Source organism: Pteropus medius, unplaced genomic scaffold (assembly GCF_902729225.1).
Source record: "Pteropus medius unplaced genomic scaffold, Ma_sr-lr_union100, whole genome shotgun sequence".
NCBI lineage: Eukaryota > Metazoa > Chordata > Mammalia > Chiroptera > Pteropodidae > Pteropus > Pteropus medius.
Window position 1 is genome coordinate 8398642 of NW_024351543.1, and position 19194 is coordinate 8417835.

At 39.5% G+C, this 19194-nt stretch overlaps 2 protein-coding genes and 1 long non-coding RNA gene across 5 annotated transcripts in view; 1 reads left to right on the forward strand and 2 right to left on the reverse strand.

Annotated features, from left to right (window-relative positions):
* CCDC14 (coiled-coil domain containing 14) overlaps window positions 1–3377 on the reverse strand; it is a 34023-nt gene extending 30646 nt beyond the window's left edge. For both annotated transcript variants that reach the window (XM_039843216.1, XM_039843218.1), the window contains exon 1: window positions 3225–3377. In XM_039843216.1, coding sequence (XP_039699150.1) covers window positions 3225–3254 — 30 coding nt within the window. In that variant the 5' untranslated portion in view covers window positions 3255–3377. The remainder of the gene's footprint in view (window positions 1–3224) is intronic.
* Window positions 3370–16852, forward strand: LOC120586720 (uncharacterized). 2 transcript variants are annotated; one of them, XR_005648784.1, is made up of 3 exons: window positions 3370–3554; window positions 13759–13934; window positions 16328–16851. It is a non-coding gene; the product is annotated as an uncharacterized LOC120586720 (long non-coding RNA). The 2 variants fall into 2 exon arrangements; XR_005648785.1 differs by having other exon boundaries at window positions 3378–3505; window positions 16328–16852.
* The window catches only part of ROPN1 (rhophilin associated tail protein 1), a 28165-nt gene continuing 20979 nt past the window's right edge, over window positions 12009–19194 (reverse strand). Inside the window, exons 4-6 of the mRNA XM_039843219.1 lie at window positions 17819–17980; window positions 12618–12793; window positions 12009–12102 (exon numbers count right to left, since the gene is read on the reverse strand). Coding sequence (XP_039699153.1) covers window positions 12036–12102; window positions 12618–12793; window positions 17819–17980 — 405 coding nt within the window. The 3' untranslated portion in view covers window positions 12009–12035. The remainder of the gene's footprint in view (window positions 12103–12617; window positions 12794–17818; window positions 17981–19194) is intronic.

Below are 19194 nucleotides of genomic sequence, written 5' to 3' on the forward strand. Positions count from 1 at the left end.
TAACTATTTTAGATACCTTATATAAATGGAATGATGCAATATTTGTCTTTCTGTGACTGGCTTATTTCACTTAACATATCTTCAGGTTTCATCCATGTTGCATATGGTAAGGTTTCCTTCTTTTCAAAGCTGAATATTCCATTGTGTGTATAGAGCACATTTTCTTTATCCATTCATGAATATTTACGTTGTTTCTACATCTTGACTACTGAAAAATGCTGCACTGAACATAGGAATGCAAATATCTCATCAAGATTGTTTTTATTTTTGGATAAATACCCAAAGTGGGATTTATTTTTTGAGGAACTTTCAGTTTTTCATAGTGGCTGCAACCTTTTACATTATCACCAGTGTACGAAGGTTCCAGTTTCTCCACATCCTCACCAACACTTATTTATTTTTTTTATAACAGCCATCCTAACAGGTGTGAGGTGATATCGCACTGTGGTTTTAATTTGCATTTCCCTGATTACTGATGCTGACCATCTTTCCATATACCTGTTGACTATTTGTATGTCTTTGGAGAAATGTCTATTCAAGTTCTCTGCCCATTTTTTAATTAGGTTACTTTCGTTTTAACTCTTACTTTGTAGTTCCTTATGTATTGTGGATATTAATCCTTTATTAGTTATATGGCTTACAAATATTTTTCCCATTCCATACGTTGCTTTTTCACTGTAAATTATTTCCTTTGCTGTGCAGTTTTTCATTTTGATGTATTCAAGTTCATCTTATCACTTCCCTGTGAACAACAGTATTTAGAAACCAAGATTTAGGCACTAGTTGTACACTTTGCTACTGTGCCTTCCAATTTTTTCATAAGTTTTCCTTATTTACTTATTTATGGTCATCATGACTAGATAGTTGCAATTTTGAATCTTGTATTTTTACTTTTAAATCTTTCTATATTAACATAGTCTTCAAAATTTGTTAATTGTTGCATAGTATTTCCTTGAGTGCAAGTAAATAATGTGCCCTTGGTTGGCTTCATGCTTCACAATTAAGAAACAAACATGAAATAAACCTTTCCATATACTGAAAATAGCCTTTCGTATTCGGGATTAAAAGCTTAATTATTTGGTGAGAGATTACTAGCCATTCAAAGGCCCTTGATACAAATTGCTAAATCGCTGAGTGCCCCAAATCACAATGCATGAGAGAATCAGTTTGTTTTACCTCACATTTTCTTCCATCAGGTATTATCATTAAACTTTTCACTTTGCTATTTGAGAAAAAACATAAGCATTTCTTGGAAGTCGTATTTCCTACCAACAAGTGCAAGATAAATTACATTTGTGGAACGATTCCGAGTGTACTAAATCCTTTCATTTACACTTAATACACACTCTGTGAGTTATTATTTCTGAGATAGGAACCTAAATTTCAGAAAGGTAGCTTGTTCAGTTATACATCTTAGCACAATATTTAAAAGAATGGACTCTGGCACTAGCCCTTTAGATCTGATTCCTGTCTCCACTGATAACCAGTTGTGTAACTGCAGGGAAGTTATTTGAACATTCCATGCCAATTTTCCCATCTATAAAATGGAGGTGATAATAATATCTACCTCCTAAGGCTACTATGAAGATTAAATGAGAAAATATGTTGTATATGTAAAAGCACTTATAGTACCTGCTACAAGATGAGCAGGTACTATACCTGCTAGAAGATTAAATGAGAAAATATGTTGTATATGTAAAAGCACTTATAGTACCTGCTATCTAAATGTTAGCTATTATTATCATTAAGATGGTAGTAACTAAATGTTTTTAAGAGGGCTAAATTATGTTGCAAACATATGCCAAGTGTGAGGCAGATGTTTAACCATGTTCTCTGACTTAATCTCCCCAATTCTTTGAGGCAAAATTTTATACCTATTTTATAGATAAGAGAAAGGAGGCTCAGAGAAGTAAAAAGTACTTTGCTTACTATCACTACCATAGTAGTGACAGAATTGGAATTTAAATCTGTAAGTGACGATGACTACAAAAACCATGTTTTCCCCTCTTGCTGACTGCACATATTGAGTTCATTCAATATAAGAGAAAAAATCTGTAAGGGTGGAGCTAGTCTAGAAGTACTCATGTCCTCTTGAGCCAGGACTTGAAAAAAGGGTAAGATTCACTTTAATGGAGGAAGGTAGCATTACAGGTGAGTTAATAAATGAGGGAGGACCAAAAAAGGGGGTGGTGGTGGATACATTAAAAGAAGAGTAAGATCACTGAGTAGTGGGTCTGTGTTAGAAAGAGTTGATTCATTATCCGAAAATCGACTGTATGCCAGGTGCTATCCCAGGCCTGAAGATGCAGAGATAAAGTGTGTAGTAAAGGAGGCAGATAGATTAGCAACTTCTCTACCCTAAAATATGTGATTTGATAAAGGTTAGTACAGGGCACAAAAGGGCACCAAGGGGCACGCAAACAATGGTGATGTGAAAGTGCTAGGCAAACTTTCCAGAAGTGGCCCTTGAACTGAAGGCCAAGAGATGGGAAGTGAAGGTGTCAGTGATAAAAGGGGGCATTCTAGGTGTAACAAAAATCGCAAAGCCATAGAAGCACGAGAGGGCCCGGGGCATCTAGAATACTGCAGAATAAGTGAACAGTGGAGATTAATATTGGAATGGGGGTGGAGGCTGGTAAATCATGCACTGGCCGGGATTTTTAAAATGGCTGTGTTGACAAGGCCAAAGAATTGAGATTTTTATCTTGAAAAAGAAGTGTTTCAGTGTCAGATTTTAAGCATAAAAGAGAATAACTAGTTACAACGAAGGGCGTGCATTTGAGAGGGGTAAGGCTAAAGGCAGGGACACTAACCAGACTTTTTTTTTTACTAGTAGTAAAATACCAGCAATCATGACAGAAGATCAGCTAACAGCGGCACTTGCTGGAAGAGCCGAAAACCTGGATTTGCTGCAACAACACGTAAAGAGGTTAAGTCACGGCACCCAACAGCAGAGGCTGAACTCGAACCCGGGTCCGCTACAGGACTACAATGATTAAAATAGAATGTACATCTATGCACAGTGCGGCTGTGTCAAGATGTTAAGATGAGATGTCCCCCCTCACATTCACACTCCACACACACACTCTCCTTTCCCAGCATTTTGAATGCGGCCGCAATGTTTTTGTTGGTATTTTTTTCAGAGTTTTGCACTTCTACCACCCGAGAATCCCTTCAGTCCCTCTCCACCCCCAGAATGGACGCCTCAGGTCCGCGGCCCTCACCTGGCCTGGTCGAGATCCGGACCTGACCATCTCTCGCAGCCTCAGAAAAGCCAAGACCGGGGAAAGCCAAGCCGGACGGTAAAAGGAATTAACCGCCGTGGACTCCGGCCCTCCCCTTGGCCCGCCCCCCAGGCTTCCGCTTCCGGGAGGGAGCCCGCCGAATGCAGCGGCTTCATAGTCCCGAGCGCGCCGCTGAGGCCTCTACCCTTCTCCCAGCCCGGCGCACTGGGCTTGCGCAATAGACCCCGCCCCGCTCCCTGCTATTGACACCCAGCGGGAGGGTAGGGAAGGACGCTGAACGCGAGCGGAGCGGGGCGGGAGAGGGCTCAGGTGGGACGGGACTGAACGGGGTGGGGCCCAGGTGGGACGGGGCGGGGCCGGCCGGGAGGGGCGGGGCCGGCCGGGAGGGGCGGGGCCGGCCGGGAGGGGCGGGGCCGGCCGGGAGGGGCGGGGCCGGCCGGGAGGGGCGGGGCCGGCCGGGAGGGGCGAGGCGAGGAGTCTCGGCTCTGGGCTGAGAGTAGCCGAGTTCCTGAACACCTGGAAGAGCAGAGTTTGTGATCCCGAGGGGAGAGCGCTTGGTGGAAGATCGCTGCCCTGCATCAGCTAGGGGAAGTGGCGACAAGCACCCGACAGGGCCAGGGGAAAGGATGCGGGTAGATGGAGGATAGGCTTCAGAGAGAATTGCGCTGGGCTCTTGGGTTTGGGCTCTTTACTTTTTTTGTTCGATGTCTTGTGTGCCATTTTCAATGATTTTTTTCATGATAGTCAATTAAAATCCTCGCTATCTCTGCATAATTCTAACGGAAATTTCAAAATTATTCACTGCAGCCCTTGATCTCAGAATGATACTCATTAGTTGGGATCTTGGTTTTACTTCCATACATAGTTGTTTTCTCTCCAGTCTAGGTAATTACTGTTAAAGAATGACACGGTATTCTGACCACGGCATGCTGCACGAATTTTAATGGGAATTAGTCAGGTTTTTAAGGCATTCAGCTGGGTTAATGTTTTAGAACTAGTAGGGGCGAAATTAACCCAATTGATTCCATTTTTCTAAACCAGAAAAAGAGCTACCCTTTGAAAGTCTCAATTACAATTAAAACAAAAACCTAGAAACTAAAATATGTCCACTAAAATATGTCAGTGTGCAATATATTGCACACTGAATTATTTGCGAAACTACGTATTTAATAAATTTAGTTTTGAATTAGACTGAACCATCTCCCTTCTTCAACTCGCTCCTGTAATATGTGTTTAATATAAGCACCCGTGATTAGATTTTTTAGTTGACTTGATTTTTAAAAACTGGTATTGATTTTTCTTAATTAGCACGTGCTTATTTTAGAAATTATAGATGAGCAAGAAACAGTAATCACTCATATAATCCCACTATCCAGGGAATACCACTCTTAACAGTTTGGTGCATTCCCTTTTAGATTTTTTCCAACTGTGTATACATATATAAATATATTTATATACAATACAATATGATACATTTACTGTTACATGAATGGTTTCTGTTAATATCAACATTGTTTCCATTAATTTACAATTAAAAAATGACTGCCTGGTATTCCAGTTCTCTACAGTTTGGAATTTTATGTTCCCAATTCTTTTTTTTGTTTGTCTGAGGTTTTTGTTTTGTTTTGTTCTGTCTGCGTTTTTTCCCCAACTTTTTTATTGTGATTAAATACACAGAACATAAAATTTACTACCTTAACCAATTTTAAGAATGATTCAGTGACATTAAATACATTTGTAATATTGTGCAATCATCACCCCCATCCATCTCCAGAACTATTTTCATCTTGTAAAACTGAAACTCTATACCAATTAGACAATAACTCCCATTCCACCCTTTCCCCAGTGCCTGGTAAACACCATTCTAGTTTCTGTCTCTATGATTTTGACTACTCTAAGTACCTCGTGGAAATATTTATTCTTTTGCAACTGGTTTGTTTTGCTTCTCTTCAAGGTTCATCCATATTGCAGCATGAGTCAAAATGTCCTTCTTTTTTAAAGCTAAGTAATATTCCATTGTATGTTTTTACCACATTTTCTTTATCCATTTATCTCTTGATTTATATGTGGGTTGCTTCTACATTTTAGTTATTCCGAATATTGCTGCTGTGAGCATGGATGTACCAATATCCCTCCCAGACCTGCTTTTAATTCTTTTGATTATATGCCCAGAATTGCTGAATCATGTGGTAATTCTATTTTTAATTTTTTGAGGAACCACCATACTCTTCCACAATGGCTGTACCAGTTTACATTCCCACCAACAGTACTAAGGGTTCCAATTTTTCCACATCCTCGCCAGCACTTGTCATTTTTTAAAAAACAGTCGCCATCATAATGAATGTGAGGTGGTATATTATTGTAATTTTGATTTATTTGCATTTCCCTGATGCTTAGTGATGTTGAGCATCTTTTCATGTACTTATTGACCATTTGTTTATCTTCTTTGGAGAAATATCTATTCAACTCCTTTTTCCATTTTTTAAATTGGGTTGTTTGTAATTTTATTTTTGATATTTTAGAAGTTCTCTACATATTCTGGATATTAATCTTGTGTCAGATTAATGATTTGTAAATAATTTCTCCCATTCTGTGGGTTGCCCTTTTATTCTGTTGATATAGCCCTTTTGATGTACAAAAGATTTTTATTTTCACGAAATTTCCAATTTGTCCATTATGTCATTTGTTGCCTGTGTCTTTGGTGTCATATCCAAGTAATAATTGGTAAATTTAATGTCATGAAGCTTTTGCTCTGTTTTCCTTCTAAGATTTCTATAGTTTCAAGTCTTACATTTGGGTCTTTGATCCATTTTTAGTTAATTTTTGTATCTGGTGTTAGGTAAGCGTTTATCTTCATTCTTTTGTATGTGGATATCCATTTTCCCAGACTATCCTTTCCCTATTTAATGGTCTTGGCACTCTTCTCATAAAATAATTTGACCATATATGTAAGGGTTTATTTCTGGGATCTCTATTCCATTGGTCTATATGTATGCCTTTATGCCAGTACCACACTGTTTTTATTATGGTAGCTTTGCACTAAGTTTGAAATCAGGAAGTGTGAATCCTCCAGCTTTGTTGTTCACTTTCAAGATTCCTTTGCCTATTTAGAGTTCCTCGAAGTTCCATATGAATTTCAGGATGAGTTTTTCAATATCTGAAAAGGCCATCACTGATATTGTGATGGGGATTGAACTGTAAATCACTTTGAATAGCATTAATATCTTAATATTAAGTATTGCAATCCATGAACATGAGATGTGTTTGCATTTTTTTCCCATTCCTTTTATCATTGTTTTGAAGTTTTCATTGTACAAGTCTTTCACCTCCTGGTTAATTCCTAAGTATTTTATTCTTTTTGATGATATTTAAATGGAATTGTTTTAATTTCTTTTTCAGATTGTTCATTGTTAGTTGTGTAGAAACACAACTAATGGTTTTATGTTGACTTTGTATCCTGCTACTTTGTTGAATTCATTGATTAGTTCTAACAGGTTTTTGGAGGAATCTTTAGGATTTTCTACATATAAGATCATATAATCTGTGAACAAAGATAATTTTACTTCTTCCTTTCCAGTCTGAATGCCTTTTGTTCCTTTTTCTTGCTTAATTGGCCTGGCTAGAACTTCCAGTACTATGTCAAATAGAATTGGCAAAAATGGACATCCTTGCCTTGTTCCTGATCTTTGAGGAAAAGCTTTCAGTCTTTCACCATTGAGTATTATGTTCACTGTGAGGTTTTCACATATGGCTTTTATTATGTTGAAGTAGTTTCCTTTTATTCCTAGTTTGCTGAGTGGTTTTTTTTGTTTTTGTTTTTGTTTTTGTTTTTAATCATGAAAGACTGGTTTGCTAGTCTCTGAGTGCCTCAACTCTCCTTATTGGTTTCCTCATCCACATCTCTGTGAACTTTTAAATTATCTTTAAAATCTCAGTTGAGGGTTTCTTCTGTTTCCTATCATAATCAGACTCGTAGAAAGCCACCATATTGTCCAGAGGAAATATGTTGGTAGCTGGGAGTGAAGGGTTGGGTGAGGGAAGATGAAGAGGAGAGATGTGCTTCTGCAAAGGAGGTGAATCAGACAAGACTTGGTGACAGATTTGGGAAGTGAGGCAAGGGGGAGATATTTACACTGACTTTGATTTCTAAGTTTTTTCATTTGGATAGGTGATGTGAGAGATCCATATTTAGTAGGGAAGTTTATGAACTCACTTCCTCCAATATTTTATTATGAAAAAAAAGTAAACTAGGAACTAATTCGGGAGCTTATTAATTAGGAGTGCCTTGGAGTCACCCAAGAGATGCTATTAAGTGGATATTTGAGTCTGGAGCTTGTTGGAGAGGTATGGGCTACAGATACACATTTCTCAGTCATCTGTGGTAACTGAAGTCACAGGCTTCTGAGTTCATGCTCAGGTTACTGCTTCAAGAAAGCCTTTCCTTCTACCTCTCTATTCCATTCCAACTAGATTGTATGTCCCATACTAGGATGTTATAACACTACTTTTCATTTGTGTTATTAGTTATTTAATGTCTGCCTTCCCAAGTAGAATTTAGTCTCTATGAAAGCAGGGACCATATCTCATTCAGTATAATATTCCAATACCTAATGAAATGCCTTGCACATAGTAGGAATTTTTAAATTGCTGAGTAAATAAATGAACCAACCAGTATTTGGACTTCTTTGGTGCATTGAAGCTGATAGGCACTTGAATGCTCCGAGACTCAGGATTATCCAGGGCTCATCCCTTTGAGCCTGATGTGGAAGTTTAGGTCCCCCTAGCATAATAATAGTTAATGGCTCTGCTTGGTCTAGGCAGTGTTTTATAATTTAGTGCAATGGACCAATGGCTTCTCCAATTGGCTCACCTCTGAAGTGTAAAAGTCTCTTTATATTTAACCATATTCCAGTTTATAAGAAACAACCAAAATTGAAAAGTATATGAAAATCTAAACTAAAGACACTGTTGAGACTTATAGCCAGAATACAAGATTCAAAAAACAAGAGGCTATGGATGGGATAATAAATGTAGGGAGGGAGTATGAGCTCGATTCTGCTTGGAAAGATCTAAGACTGCTATATTGCTTCTCCTTAGGCCATTTGGTATCTTCTGGAATTATTTCTAATCTAACGGTTCTTAAACCTTTTGAAATCATATACAATTTTGAGAATTTGCTAAAAGCTTTGCACTTTTTCCTCAGAAAAAATGCTAATATGCACATTTCTGAAACGTATTTATGTGTGTGTGTGTATCTATATATATAATGTTATCAGAAGCATTCAGGATCCTCTTCCAGAATTTCAGGTTTAAGAATCCTATTCTTAAATAATTCAAAACCAGCTTTCCACAGTCAAGTGTCCAGCTCCTTCTGTTGCCCTGGTGATCTTGGAAGTTGTCAGTTAACTAGTGATAGTGAGGTGTCTGACTGAAGAGCATCAGAGAGAGGGCATGGAGCACAGAGAAAATGGAATGGAGCCATAGTCTTTGCATTTCCCACTGAAACTTTAAATGTATCTGCAGTCTTCTTTAATCAAAATAGCTCAATTTAGGAAACAGAAAGCCCACTTCTTTTTCTTGATAAAATCCTAATTTTATTGCTTCCTGAATGTTTTTCTTCATAAAGGAGAAATACAAACCATATGTTACAGGGTTCTCAGTTTGACAGCTTAACCAGAGTCATGCTAGGATTCAAGTATTTCTGGTCATAATAGGAAGGCCAGTGGGCTTGGTCTGACAAGGGTCTATTGGCAGGAGAGACTAAGAGAGCCCCTTCAGAATGATCTCATCACAAGGAAGAAACAGTTGGTTTGGGACAATAGGCCAGATCTGAGGATCAGGTGTGATTTTAATACAGTACAATGTCAGTCACTTACTGCCCTGCAGCCTCTGTGGACTTGTGCCTGACCTGAGTAGAGAAACAGTAGTGATTAAAATGCTAAAAATTTGATTTATGAAAATCTCTGTAAGGCACTGTAAGCAGATGGTGGTGGTGCCCCATCTATATGCCTTCAAAGGCTGTTTATAGTGAACACCAATGCCTTCCTACCCGAGTTTTTTTGTTGTTGTTTTTTTCCCCTGGAGCAAAAGGAGCAAGTTCAGGTCGTGAGCTGGGCAAGCTAGAAATGCCAAAAAGTTAATGCCCCTAGAAGCAGCCATCAGCCAATAACAGATGACAACTCAGTGAGGAATCTTCCCTTAGCCAATGATGGATGTCGAGTTCCTTCATCCCTCAGGTTGGGATAATTAGGAGGGACTTTCTACACTGTCTCCCAAAGTGCTCCAGCAGGATCGGACTCCAAGGACAACTTGCTTGATAATATACCCTCTGTTGGCTTTCTTCCTAACACTGTCTTACTTTTCCTACTCCCTTTCCACTGTTCCTGGGATTGCCTCCCAGATAGTAAAATGTTTGCACTTAAATCCTTGTCTCAGAGGCTGCTTCTGTGGGAAAACGCCATACTACAATAGGCATTGAGCATACAAAGCAGTATAAGTTTGGAGTCAGATAGACCTGGATTCAAATTCCTTCTTACCAGTGACAGTGAACAACTTAATTTCTCTAAGACTGTTACTTCATCTATAAAATGGGGATAATAGTACTGACTTTGTCAGGTCAGATTGTAAAAAAATATTTCAGAATGTATGTCAAACATACATTGTGCACAGTGGCTTGTTTGCATACAGTAAGTCCTTAATAAATGTTGGCTATTATCATTAATATGATATTATTCATTAATTAATATTCTTAATACGGCATAGAGCAAGTTGAAGGAAAAGCTCTTTTCTCCCATTGGGGTAACTGCTAAAGCAGGGTTTTTTTTTGGCAGATGTGCTATTATAGAGGCTGGATCTGAGATGAGCATCTTGGACTTAGCAATATCAGCAACTTAGAGGAAACATTGCCACAGTGAGCCAGAGCAGGAGAGGAGGAAAATGACGGACACCAAGTGGTGGTTTAGAAATGAACAATTGGCAGTAGTGCCACAGTGGTATTGCCAACTGTGCTTAGTATTAACTGATGGCTACAATACCATCAATGACTTCATATCTGTGTGCAGTATTCACTTTGATGGCTGGGATTTCAACAGCCTCATCCTTGAGGGATTATGCTCAGGGCTACTGAGGGTGAGTTTCTAATTTCAGTCTGTTTTCTCAAATGTACGAAGGACCTTATTGCTTTTATTATGTTTATGAACTTTGTTGTCTTAAGATCTTTCAAATTGGGGCTGTTACCTCTGCTCCCCTTCACTCCTTACTTCCAGGCAAAGTCGTATCAAAGAGAAACTGAGAGACCGAGGCAAATTAAATGATTTCTGAAAATCTCTGTAAGGCATTGTAGCAGATGTTGGTGGTGCACATTCCATATGCCTTCCTACCTGAGAGCTTTTTTTTTTTGTTTGGAGCAAAAGGAGCAAGTTCAGGTCATGAGCTGGGCAAACCAGAAATACCAAAAACTTAATACCCCTAGAAGCAGCCATCGGCCAATGACAGATGAGAACTTAGTGAAGAATCTGCCCTTATGAAATACAGTGCCAGGTTTCACCTGTAGTGCCTCAGCCTTTTCAAATAGCTTAGGGTCCCAGAGTGGATGCAAATGATAGGTTGCTTTGGCAGGAGGATTAGTTGTTGCCACGCCCCTGCAGGTGAAGCCAAATGACTATGGGGATAGGATATGTTTCAGCTCTTTATTGTTTCATTCTAAGTCAAAATCAAATGCCTATGGTGATGTGCCATCGCGACCTTTTACTTATTTAGACACTAAGACAAATTTCTCCCCAATTCAGTAAAGAGATATATGTACATTAGAAAAAGCAAGCTAACATGATTTTCATACAAAAACCACTTTTAGGAGGGAATAGTATTACAGATAGAAGGGATCCAGCAACTGTGGCACACCTTGTCTTAAGAACAACAGCCACACAGCCTGGTAATCTCATCTGCCTCCTGGGAGAAAGAAAAATCTTTCTATAACCTTGTCAGAGGTCTTAAACTCATTCAGGGGATTTTCCCGAGAGGGTCCCAAACATCTATATATGATGTCAGACAAATCTTTTGACTTTAATACTGATCTCTGAAACACTTTATGAGTACTTCTTGGGGCTGCCTGCATTAAAGTGATTGAAGTTTATGTCTTAGTGTTTGACTGTGATCTCCTTGAGGGCAGAATTCAGATACTATTTATTTGTATATGCCCAGAACCCAGCACAGTTCCTTCCTAGGGTTGCCGAGTTTGGAGGAAAAAAACTAAGAAAGTATTGTTTATTCAAAATTCACATTTAACCAGGTGTCCTTTATTTTATCTGGCAATCTTATCCCTGGTATATAGCCCACCTCAGTAAAAGTCGGTGAGTAAATGAATAAATGAATGATTAGCATCATACTAAAAAAATGGAGAAATAAACTGGTAAAAACGTGGATTAACCATGTAAAAGATACTCATCTAAGCTATGCCTAATAATCAAAAACATCAAAACTGTATATGGTTAACATTCTACCTTTGAAAATCTGCCAATCTGGTTTTGACTCGAGATGCATTTTTCTATCCATGCTTCCTCAGCCACTTTTACTCACTGTCTGTGTGGGAAGAATTCTAATCTTCTGCTAATGTGTTTTGTTCCAATACGTTTACATCTTAATTCTACACATTTTCGATTTCATGTTTGCTTAATTGTTTATTAGCATGTTCCAGTTGTACAAGAAAATGGACATTGGATGGTGTGTGGGATTCAGTCATTCTGAAGCACAATCATCTCTGTATCTTCCTTTAAAATTGCCAAAATTGTGCTTTTACTCCAGCCGAACCCTAGGGTTTTGGGTAAAGTCATTCACCTTGATTAAACCATCAGGACCAATTCTGTTTGGGAAAAAATATATATCTGGGGTTAATTCTTTTAACAATCTTAAGAAAGAAAATAAAGGACTCGCACTCTAAAGGAACTCTGCTATGGCTCCTACCCTCATCACCCTCTTTTTCTCTTAACTCCTGACTGCCTGCTCTTCCTCCTCCACTGGTACCCACTGGTCAAACCTGACCATGAGCCAGAGTCACCTGGACGGCTTGCTAAGACACAGATACCTGGGTCCCAGCCCTGGAGTTTCCAACTGACTGGGTACGTTCACTGTGTAGCCTTAGAATATGCATTTCTAAGAGTTCCCAGGTGATGCTGCGCTGCTGGTCTCAGCAGCACTCTAAGAATCAGTTGTCTTATACCATTCTTCCTCCATCCTTTCTCTTTCAGATTCTTATCTTTTTCTTCACAATATTTCTGTTCCTAGAGCAGTGTAACAGTAACCTCACTATATTATCTTGATCTGCTAGATTTATTTTCCCTATATTCTTTCCCCTCCAGTTGGTAAAAGTTTACTTACATTTCCTGTTCAATGTAGCTTAGCATTCGGCTGACGTGCGATGCAGAGATCTCCCCGTCCACTTCAGCAATGTATGTGTAGAGGAACTGGAAGGTGCTAAAAGGGATCCTGGGAGGTCCACCATCATGGTCAGATGATAAAACTTCACACACTATCTTAAGAGTTTTGGAAATAGTCTATAAAGTCATAAAATTGAATGAAGATAAAGTCACTATTCCAGACTAGATTCCTAAGATCAGTTTAGATACTACAAAGAAAAGTTTTACTCTCATAAAATGAAGTTGGGATGATATTTTATTGAAAGTGAATTTTTAGACCTAAATGTCATTTAATTAAAAAAATATATATTGATCTACTGGGTGTCTCTTTTTTATATTCCTTTCTTTTCTGCGTTGGAGGGTTACTCTCAAAGAATTAAGTTTATAAACTGCTGAATACTTTAAGATATTTATTACTTTTATCAGAATAGCCTTACTAAAAGAGAATTTGATTTGCATTCTATATTCTTATAGTTCTCCAATCTTATCTTCAAAGGGATGAGGTGATTAGTTTAGCTTACATATTCCCGTGAGCTACTTGGAGCAGTGCCACAGGAGTGGAAAGGGGGTGGGAGAAGGGCACTTTCCTTGGGAAGATGAGAGTCCCAGATGCAGGAAAAGTGACACTGAACATCATGATAAAAACCAGTTCTTCTAAAACGTGGATCCATCTAATCAGAACCACCCAGTACTTTATATGACATAATAATAACCTTGTAGTTTCTGGGAAAAATTAATAAATGAATGCCAGAAGGTTTAATGGAAGGGTTGCTACAGAAGCAAACACTCCTTACAATGAAACTTGAACATTAAAATATTATGTTCAGAACTGAGGTTTTACTTACTTTGTCTTTAAATAAACCTATCCTTGGAATAAAGGATAGGTTTTGAAATGATGGGATAAAGAAAAGAAATGATTCAAAGGATTATTTAGGTCTGGATTAGCAAAGATAGGTCAGCATATATCTTGATAGTTTACTAAAACATGTGCAGATTCTCCTTACATACTTTCCAGGGATCAGAGAAAAATTAGTCCTGAGTGGTGAACTGGGTGAATGAACAAGCAGCTGCTAAAACTGGCCAGCATTGTTCTTCCCTTGCAGTTGCTGTTTGCTCTTCTGCCCCCTTCCTCCCCAAGTGTAATGGATATCCACACGGTGCTTCTTTAACTGTGATGTGTGTTACCCAGGAATGTAATTCTGTATGTCAGGAGGTATATATGAGGATGCTGAATAAACTTGGCCCATCTTCCCGGAGTGACAGTTTTACCTGATGGCAGGTAATTTACACATTTATTGTATTAATTAATTAATTGTTCATTTTAATTGATTTAATATTTAAATTTTGTTTCTTTACATTTACAAATGTTGCTGTTTTATGAAATTGAATCTTCAATATACTTGAATTTTAAAATGATAAGCCATGGATGGCAAAGAAATGTTAGGTTTGCAGCAAGCCACTTTTAATTCCTGTCTCCTGCCCTTGGGAGTCCTCTCCTGCTAAGTGTTGTGAAGCCGTGTATGAGGCAGTGCGCCGGCCACTTCTGTGAGGGAGGTTCGGAGGCTGGGCATACAGGAAACTGGGTAAGAGGCTGTCAGTGAGAATGGGAGGGCAAGTATGTGAGATGAGGTCAGTATGCCAATGGTTTTAGGTAGATTTGCAAGCACATGTTCACTGAACGTCATAATTTCCGTCCATAGCTCATTTTCTCTGCTTCTCTTAAAAAATAAAAAACCCCTATTCTCCTATTGCCTCTGTTCTGTTTTCTTCTTCCTACAGTCTTACCCAAATTGGAGTGCTGTTATAGGGCTGAACTGTGTCTGCCCAAAGTTCATACGTTGAAGCCCCACACCTCCTAGTATTTCAGAATGTGACTGTATTTGAAGACAGGGCCTTTAAAGAGGGAACTAAGCTAAAATGAAGTCATTAGAGTGGTCCTCAATCTAATAGGTCCGGTGTCCTTATAAGAAGAGGTGATTAGAAGACAGAGAGGGGGGATGGAGAGATAGAGGAGATAGAGAGCAAGAAGGAGAGCAAGGGAGGGAGGCAAAGAGGGGAGAAGGGAAGAGGAGAAGGGAGAGAGCGAGAGCGAGCAGGAGCGACTAGACAGATGCATGCACAGAGGGACAAGCATGTGAAGAAGGAAGGAGATGATGGCCATTTACAAGCCAAATGAGACTTGTCTCAGACATATCTTGATCTCAGATTTCCAGCCTCTAGAACTGTGAGAAGATAAATTTCTCTCGTTTAAGCCACCCAGTCTGTAGTACTTGTTATGGAGCCCTAGCAAACTAATATAGATGCTTTCTATCCCAAACTCCTTTCATCGATGCTTCAAACAACAAACCTTCAAATTCTATTGCTCTCATAAGATTTTAGAATAGTTTAAAAGATTTACTAAATGGATGAATGGATGAAAAAACTTGCTGGTCTGGAGTTTTTTGGTAAACTTAAATAAATCTAATGTAAACAGAAATCTGTATTCTGTCGCGTAAGATTTTTTGGTCAGATAGGAATCCCCTTATAAGAGATAACCTTTAAGCATCTTATGAGCCACATTTTCAAACTTAGAGATGAAAGACTCAGAAAGTGAATTATTTGCTGATAAAATACATCATTCCTTCCAATGAACACGATTACATGATTTCTTTTACGTAATTGGTCTCAGTGGAACAGGAGGTTGTGTAAGCTATCCTAGAAAAAGAGAAAGCTGAAAAGGAAGAGGAATGCAGGTCTGCATGCTATAGCATTTGAATCACATGGGTAGACTCAGAGCTCAAGACTGGGGTAAATACACCTGCTACCTAAAATTCCTGCCATTAGACTCTTCTATACAGAAGGAACTGGATTTTCTAAATGGAACAGAGATGATGGCTGACTGGTGAGTTGGCAAAGAAAGGAGGAATTTCTGGGCTTGTGTCTAAGGATGTATGGATTAATTAGAATGCAAATCCTCCTCCAGCTGGGGATACCCTGACCACCCCCACATTTAAGCTCCCAGCAATAGTCCAATATGAAACAAGTGGGTATAATGGTATTGTTTCCTGGATTCACAGGGCACCCTTTATTTACAGACTAGACCTTCAGGCTGACTTCACCTCTAAGTATTCTTTGACATCGAAATAATGAGAGGCAAATTCAGATACCTCAAGATCTCTCAGAATTGGGGGTCCACTGTTATCCAGAGCCGGGCCTGAGAGTGTCTCAGTGGAAGCAGAGGAGGGAGAAAAGAATCACAGAATGCGAGAGATAAAAGAATCTCATGGAACATCTAATTCAACCTCCTCGCTTTAGCAAGGAGATAGAAAGATACAATTCACCTTATGGTTTCCCCTCTCCAATTTGAGAGGCAGCCATATCAAAGAAAACGTAGCCGCTACATAATGAGCTAAGCAGAGGGAGTGTTGGAATTTGGCTTTCCAAAGTCACTCTTGGTTATTGTGAGATACTTGGACAGGAGAGACTCAGACATCTCACGAGGTGGTGAGGGGCTGTGAAGTAGAACACTGAGGCCAGGCAACGGATGAGGGCAACTTAGAAGAGACTAAAGGATGCCCTGAGCACCACAGGAACACAGGTGAGCCAGTGGAGACTTCTGTGCTGTGAGAGAGGAAAAACCAAAGACTTAAGTTCCAGTTAGCGACTGAAAGACAAATATTTATTTCCATGCAGATCGGAGGTGCCAGAGAAGACCGAGAGACTTGGGAAACGCTTCACCTGACTGCTCTGAGGTCCTAAAGTCACTGCTTTCTTTATACACTCAACTGCCATCTTAAAGAGAGGAGCAATGAAGAGAAACCTGAGAGATTGGACGATTTACCTTAAAGCTGTTTTAGTTATTGTATCTGGTGAAAATTCTTGGATTAAATTGAATCTATTTATTTTCTGACTCTACCCTTTGTGAGTTGGGTAGATCACCCCTAACATCCCTGAATGTGGTGTGAATAAATTCGTGACTCTTTGATAAAACGTGTCAAGTTTTTATTTTTTCTTCTGTGATTTTCCCCCAATTCTTGGGGATATTTCCACAGAAATATGATTAGCAACTCGCCTGCCCCTGTTGAATTTTTCTCTCCTCTTTGGAGGAGAGTAATTTATTCACTATATAAAGTTGCTATAAAAAACAACGAAGACAAAAAAGCCCACGGAATGGCCTCTCCTCTCCTCTCTAAAGAAATGATTATGATGAAAATTGCAGGGAAAACCCAGAGGGAAAGTTGGACTACAATATTTCTGGTACTTTTCCCCAGAAGCTAAAATGTCAAATATGCATTTCAAGCCTATTTGAGATGAAAGAACAAGATCGTGTTTAGATAAACCAAATGATTCAAACTACCTTCTCATGCCATTTGGTTTTGGCAGAGGCAATAATTTTCTCATTAACTTTTAAACTTGTATGTATTTCAAGACTTTTAAAAAAACCATGTTTCTGATTAATTTTATTTAAGTTATTATAACAGTGTTTAACAAGAGTGAGTCACGTATGATACCTAAAGCTTTTAAATACACACACACACACACACACACACACACACAAACTGGTTGCAATACCTTTTTCTTTAAAACAAGAAAATGGCTTTTCTGATTGTAAACCAAGTCAAATTTGGAGAAGGCATTAATTTGTATTAGGATCCTGTATCCATAATGATGTCATAACTGTAAGTCTGGAAATAGCCTCATCTCTCCCTTCCTGCTCTCTTGTCTCTGATTTTTTTTATCCAATTATGCTTCTCAAATATCTTTTTACAATGCTGCACCTCTTCTAAAAGTGTCTTATTGGTATATCTTCTAGGTGTCTGGCACTCAAGTGAATCTTATTCTACAACTGGATCTTGATTATCTTTAGGAATATGAATGGAGGGAGTGAAGTGGTGATGGAAATAAATCTAGGTGCAATGATTAAAATTCATAAATAAACCAAAAGCCACATTTAAGTCAACCTCTCCCCAGAGCCTAATGACAGATTTCTCCTCTCTTTCCTCCTAACCTCTACTTTTGGCCGATGAGTGGAGAAATGACCTAATTCAGACAGGAGAAAGAGTATAAAGAAGAGGCAAGCTAATCATCAGCCCTGGGGAGTGGACTGTGTGTATAGATACACTATCCTTCCAGGCCCAGAGAGAAACTTTCTCTTAAGGACAAAAAGCATTAAAGTGAACTTACGACACCAAGAGAGCTGCAAGCAAGGGCTAAAAACTTCAGCCACTCAATCTCCTCTGTGAAGCGGCCCACATTCATCACACTATTAAACAGATCTGTTGGTAGACTCAGCACCTTCCACATCTGGGCCAGCTCATCAACATGGATGATCAGTCTGCCACCAACCTGCAGGGCAAGAGACAGATACAAGACAGAGAATGAGGGACAGGAGGAGAGCATGCCCTGAGAAACACCTGCCCAGGCAAGGCCCTGTATTCTTGCAGCACACAGCAACGGATGGGGGTATTGAGGGAGAAAGGGGACTCTGATTGGCACTTCTCTTTGCAAGGGTATAGAAATAGCCAGTAAACAACAATCTGATATATGATTTAATCATTTTAACTTCAGCTGTCCCAATTATGGGGAACATGTACATTTATATTTTAATTTCTTTCTGATGTTTTTATTATCTGCTGTTTCATTCCTGGTTGTCCCTGTAAGACAGATAGTGCAGCTGGAAAATGAAACCAAGGGCAAAAGACTGTCTGAGACTAAAATTAGTGGTGAAACTAAAACTAGATGTTGTCTCTTGCCTCTAGAGTCCACTGAATTTTTTGCACTGGACCACACATGCACCCACACATGCACACATGTTTCCCAGGAATAACATGGGGTCTGTGGTCTGTATGCCACATGTGGTTCGGTTCCAGGCACCTCAGACTGCGCCTTGTCCACCGCACAAGTTGCCGGGTGGTTGAGAGGAGAAGGGAATGAATGGCCGCTTGTTGGCCAATAATGTGATAAGGGTGTAGATACCCTGGTGAAACCTAATACACCTTCTCTGGCCCTCTGATCCTAGAGAAATGCTAAACCTCTGACAGTTGGCTAAATCAATCCTGACTCCCTCCACACCACTCTGTCCTAGATCCTAAGGCAGGGTACAGTGGCACTAAACCACACTTCCTCATCCATTCAGCAGGCAGCTCCCAGAATAATGTGGCTGTAAAGAGAGGCAGGGTTTTCCCTGAAAGTTAGGCTATGTCCACACCTGGGATAACTGGGGAATAACATAGCCTAACTTCCAGGGAAAACCCTGCCTCTCTTTACAAACTGTGGTTGTCTTCATCTTATGGTCTTGATCAGGAAAGGGATACTGTTAAGAGATGTGGACCTGCACTTTCCGGAAAGAAGGGATTAGCATCGCATGGGGCCCCTGGACATTCTACCAGCTTCAGGGACATCTGGGATGACCCTGCTGATAACTTAACTTACTGCCCACTTCAGTATCATTCCTATTTCCCCCAGGGAAGAGTTACTTTCAGTGCATGGCTTAATGCACTTTAGGATGATGCTGAGTGGCCAGCTGACTTGAGGAGGGGATGGTGGGCTTCTGTCTGTAC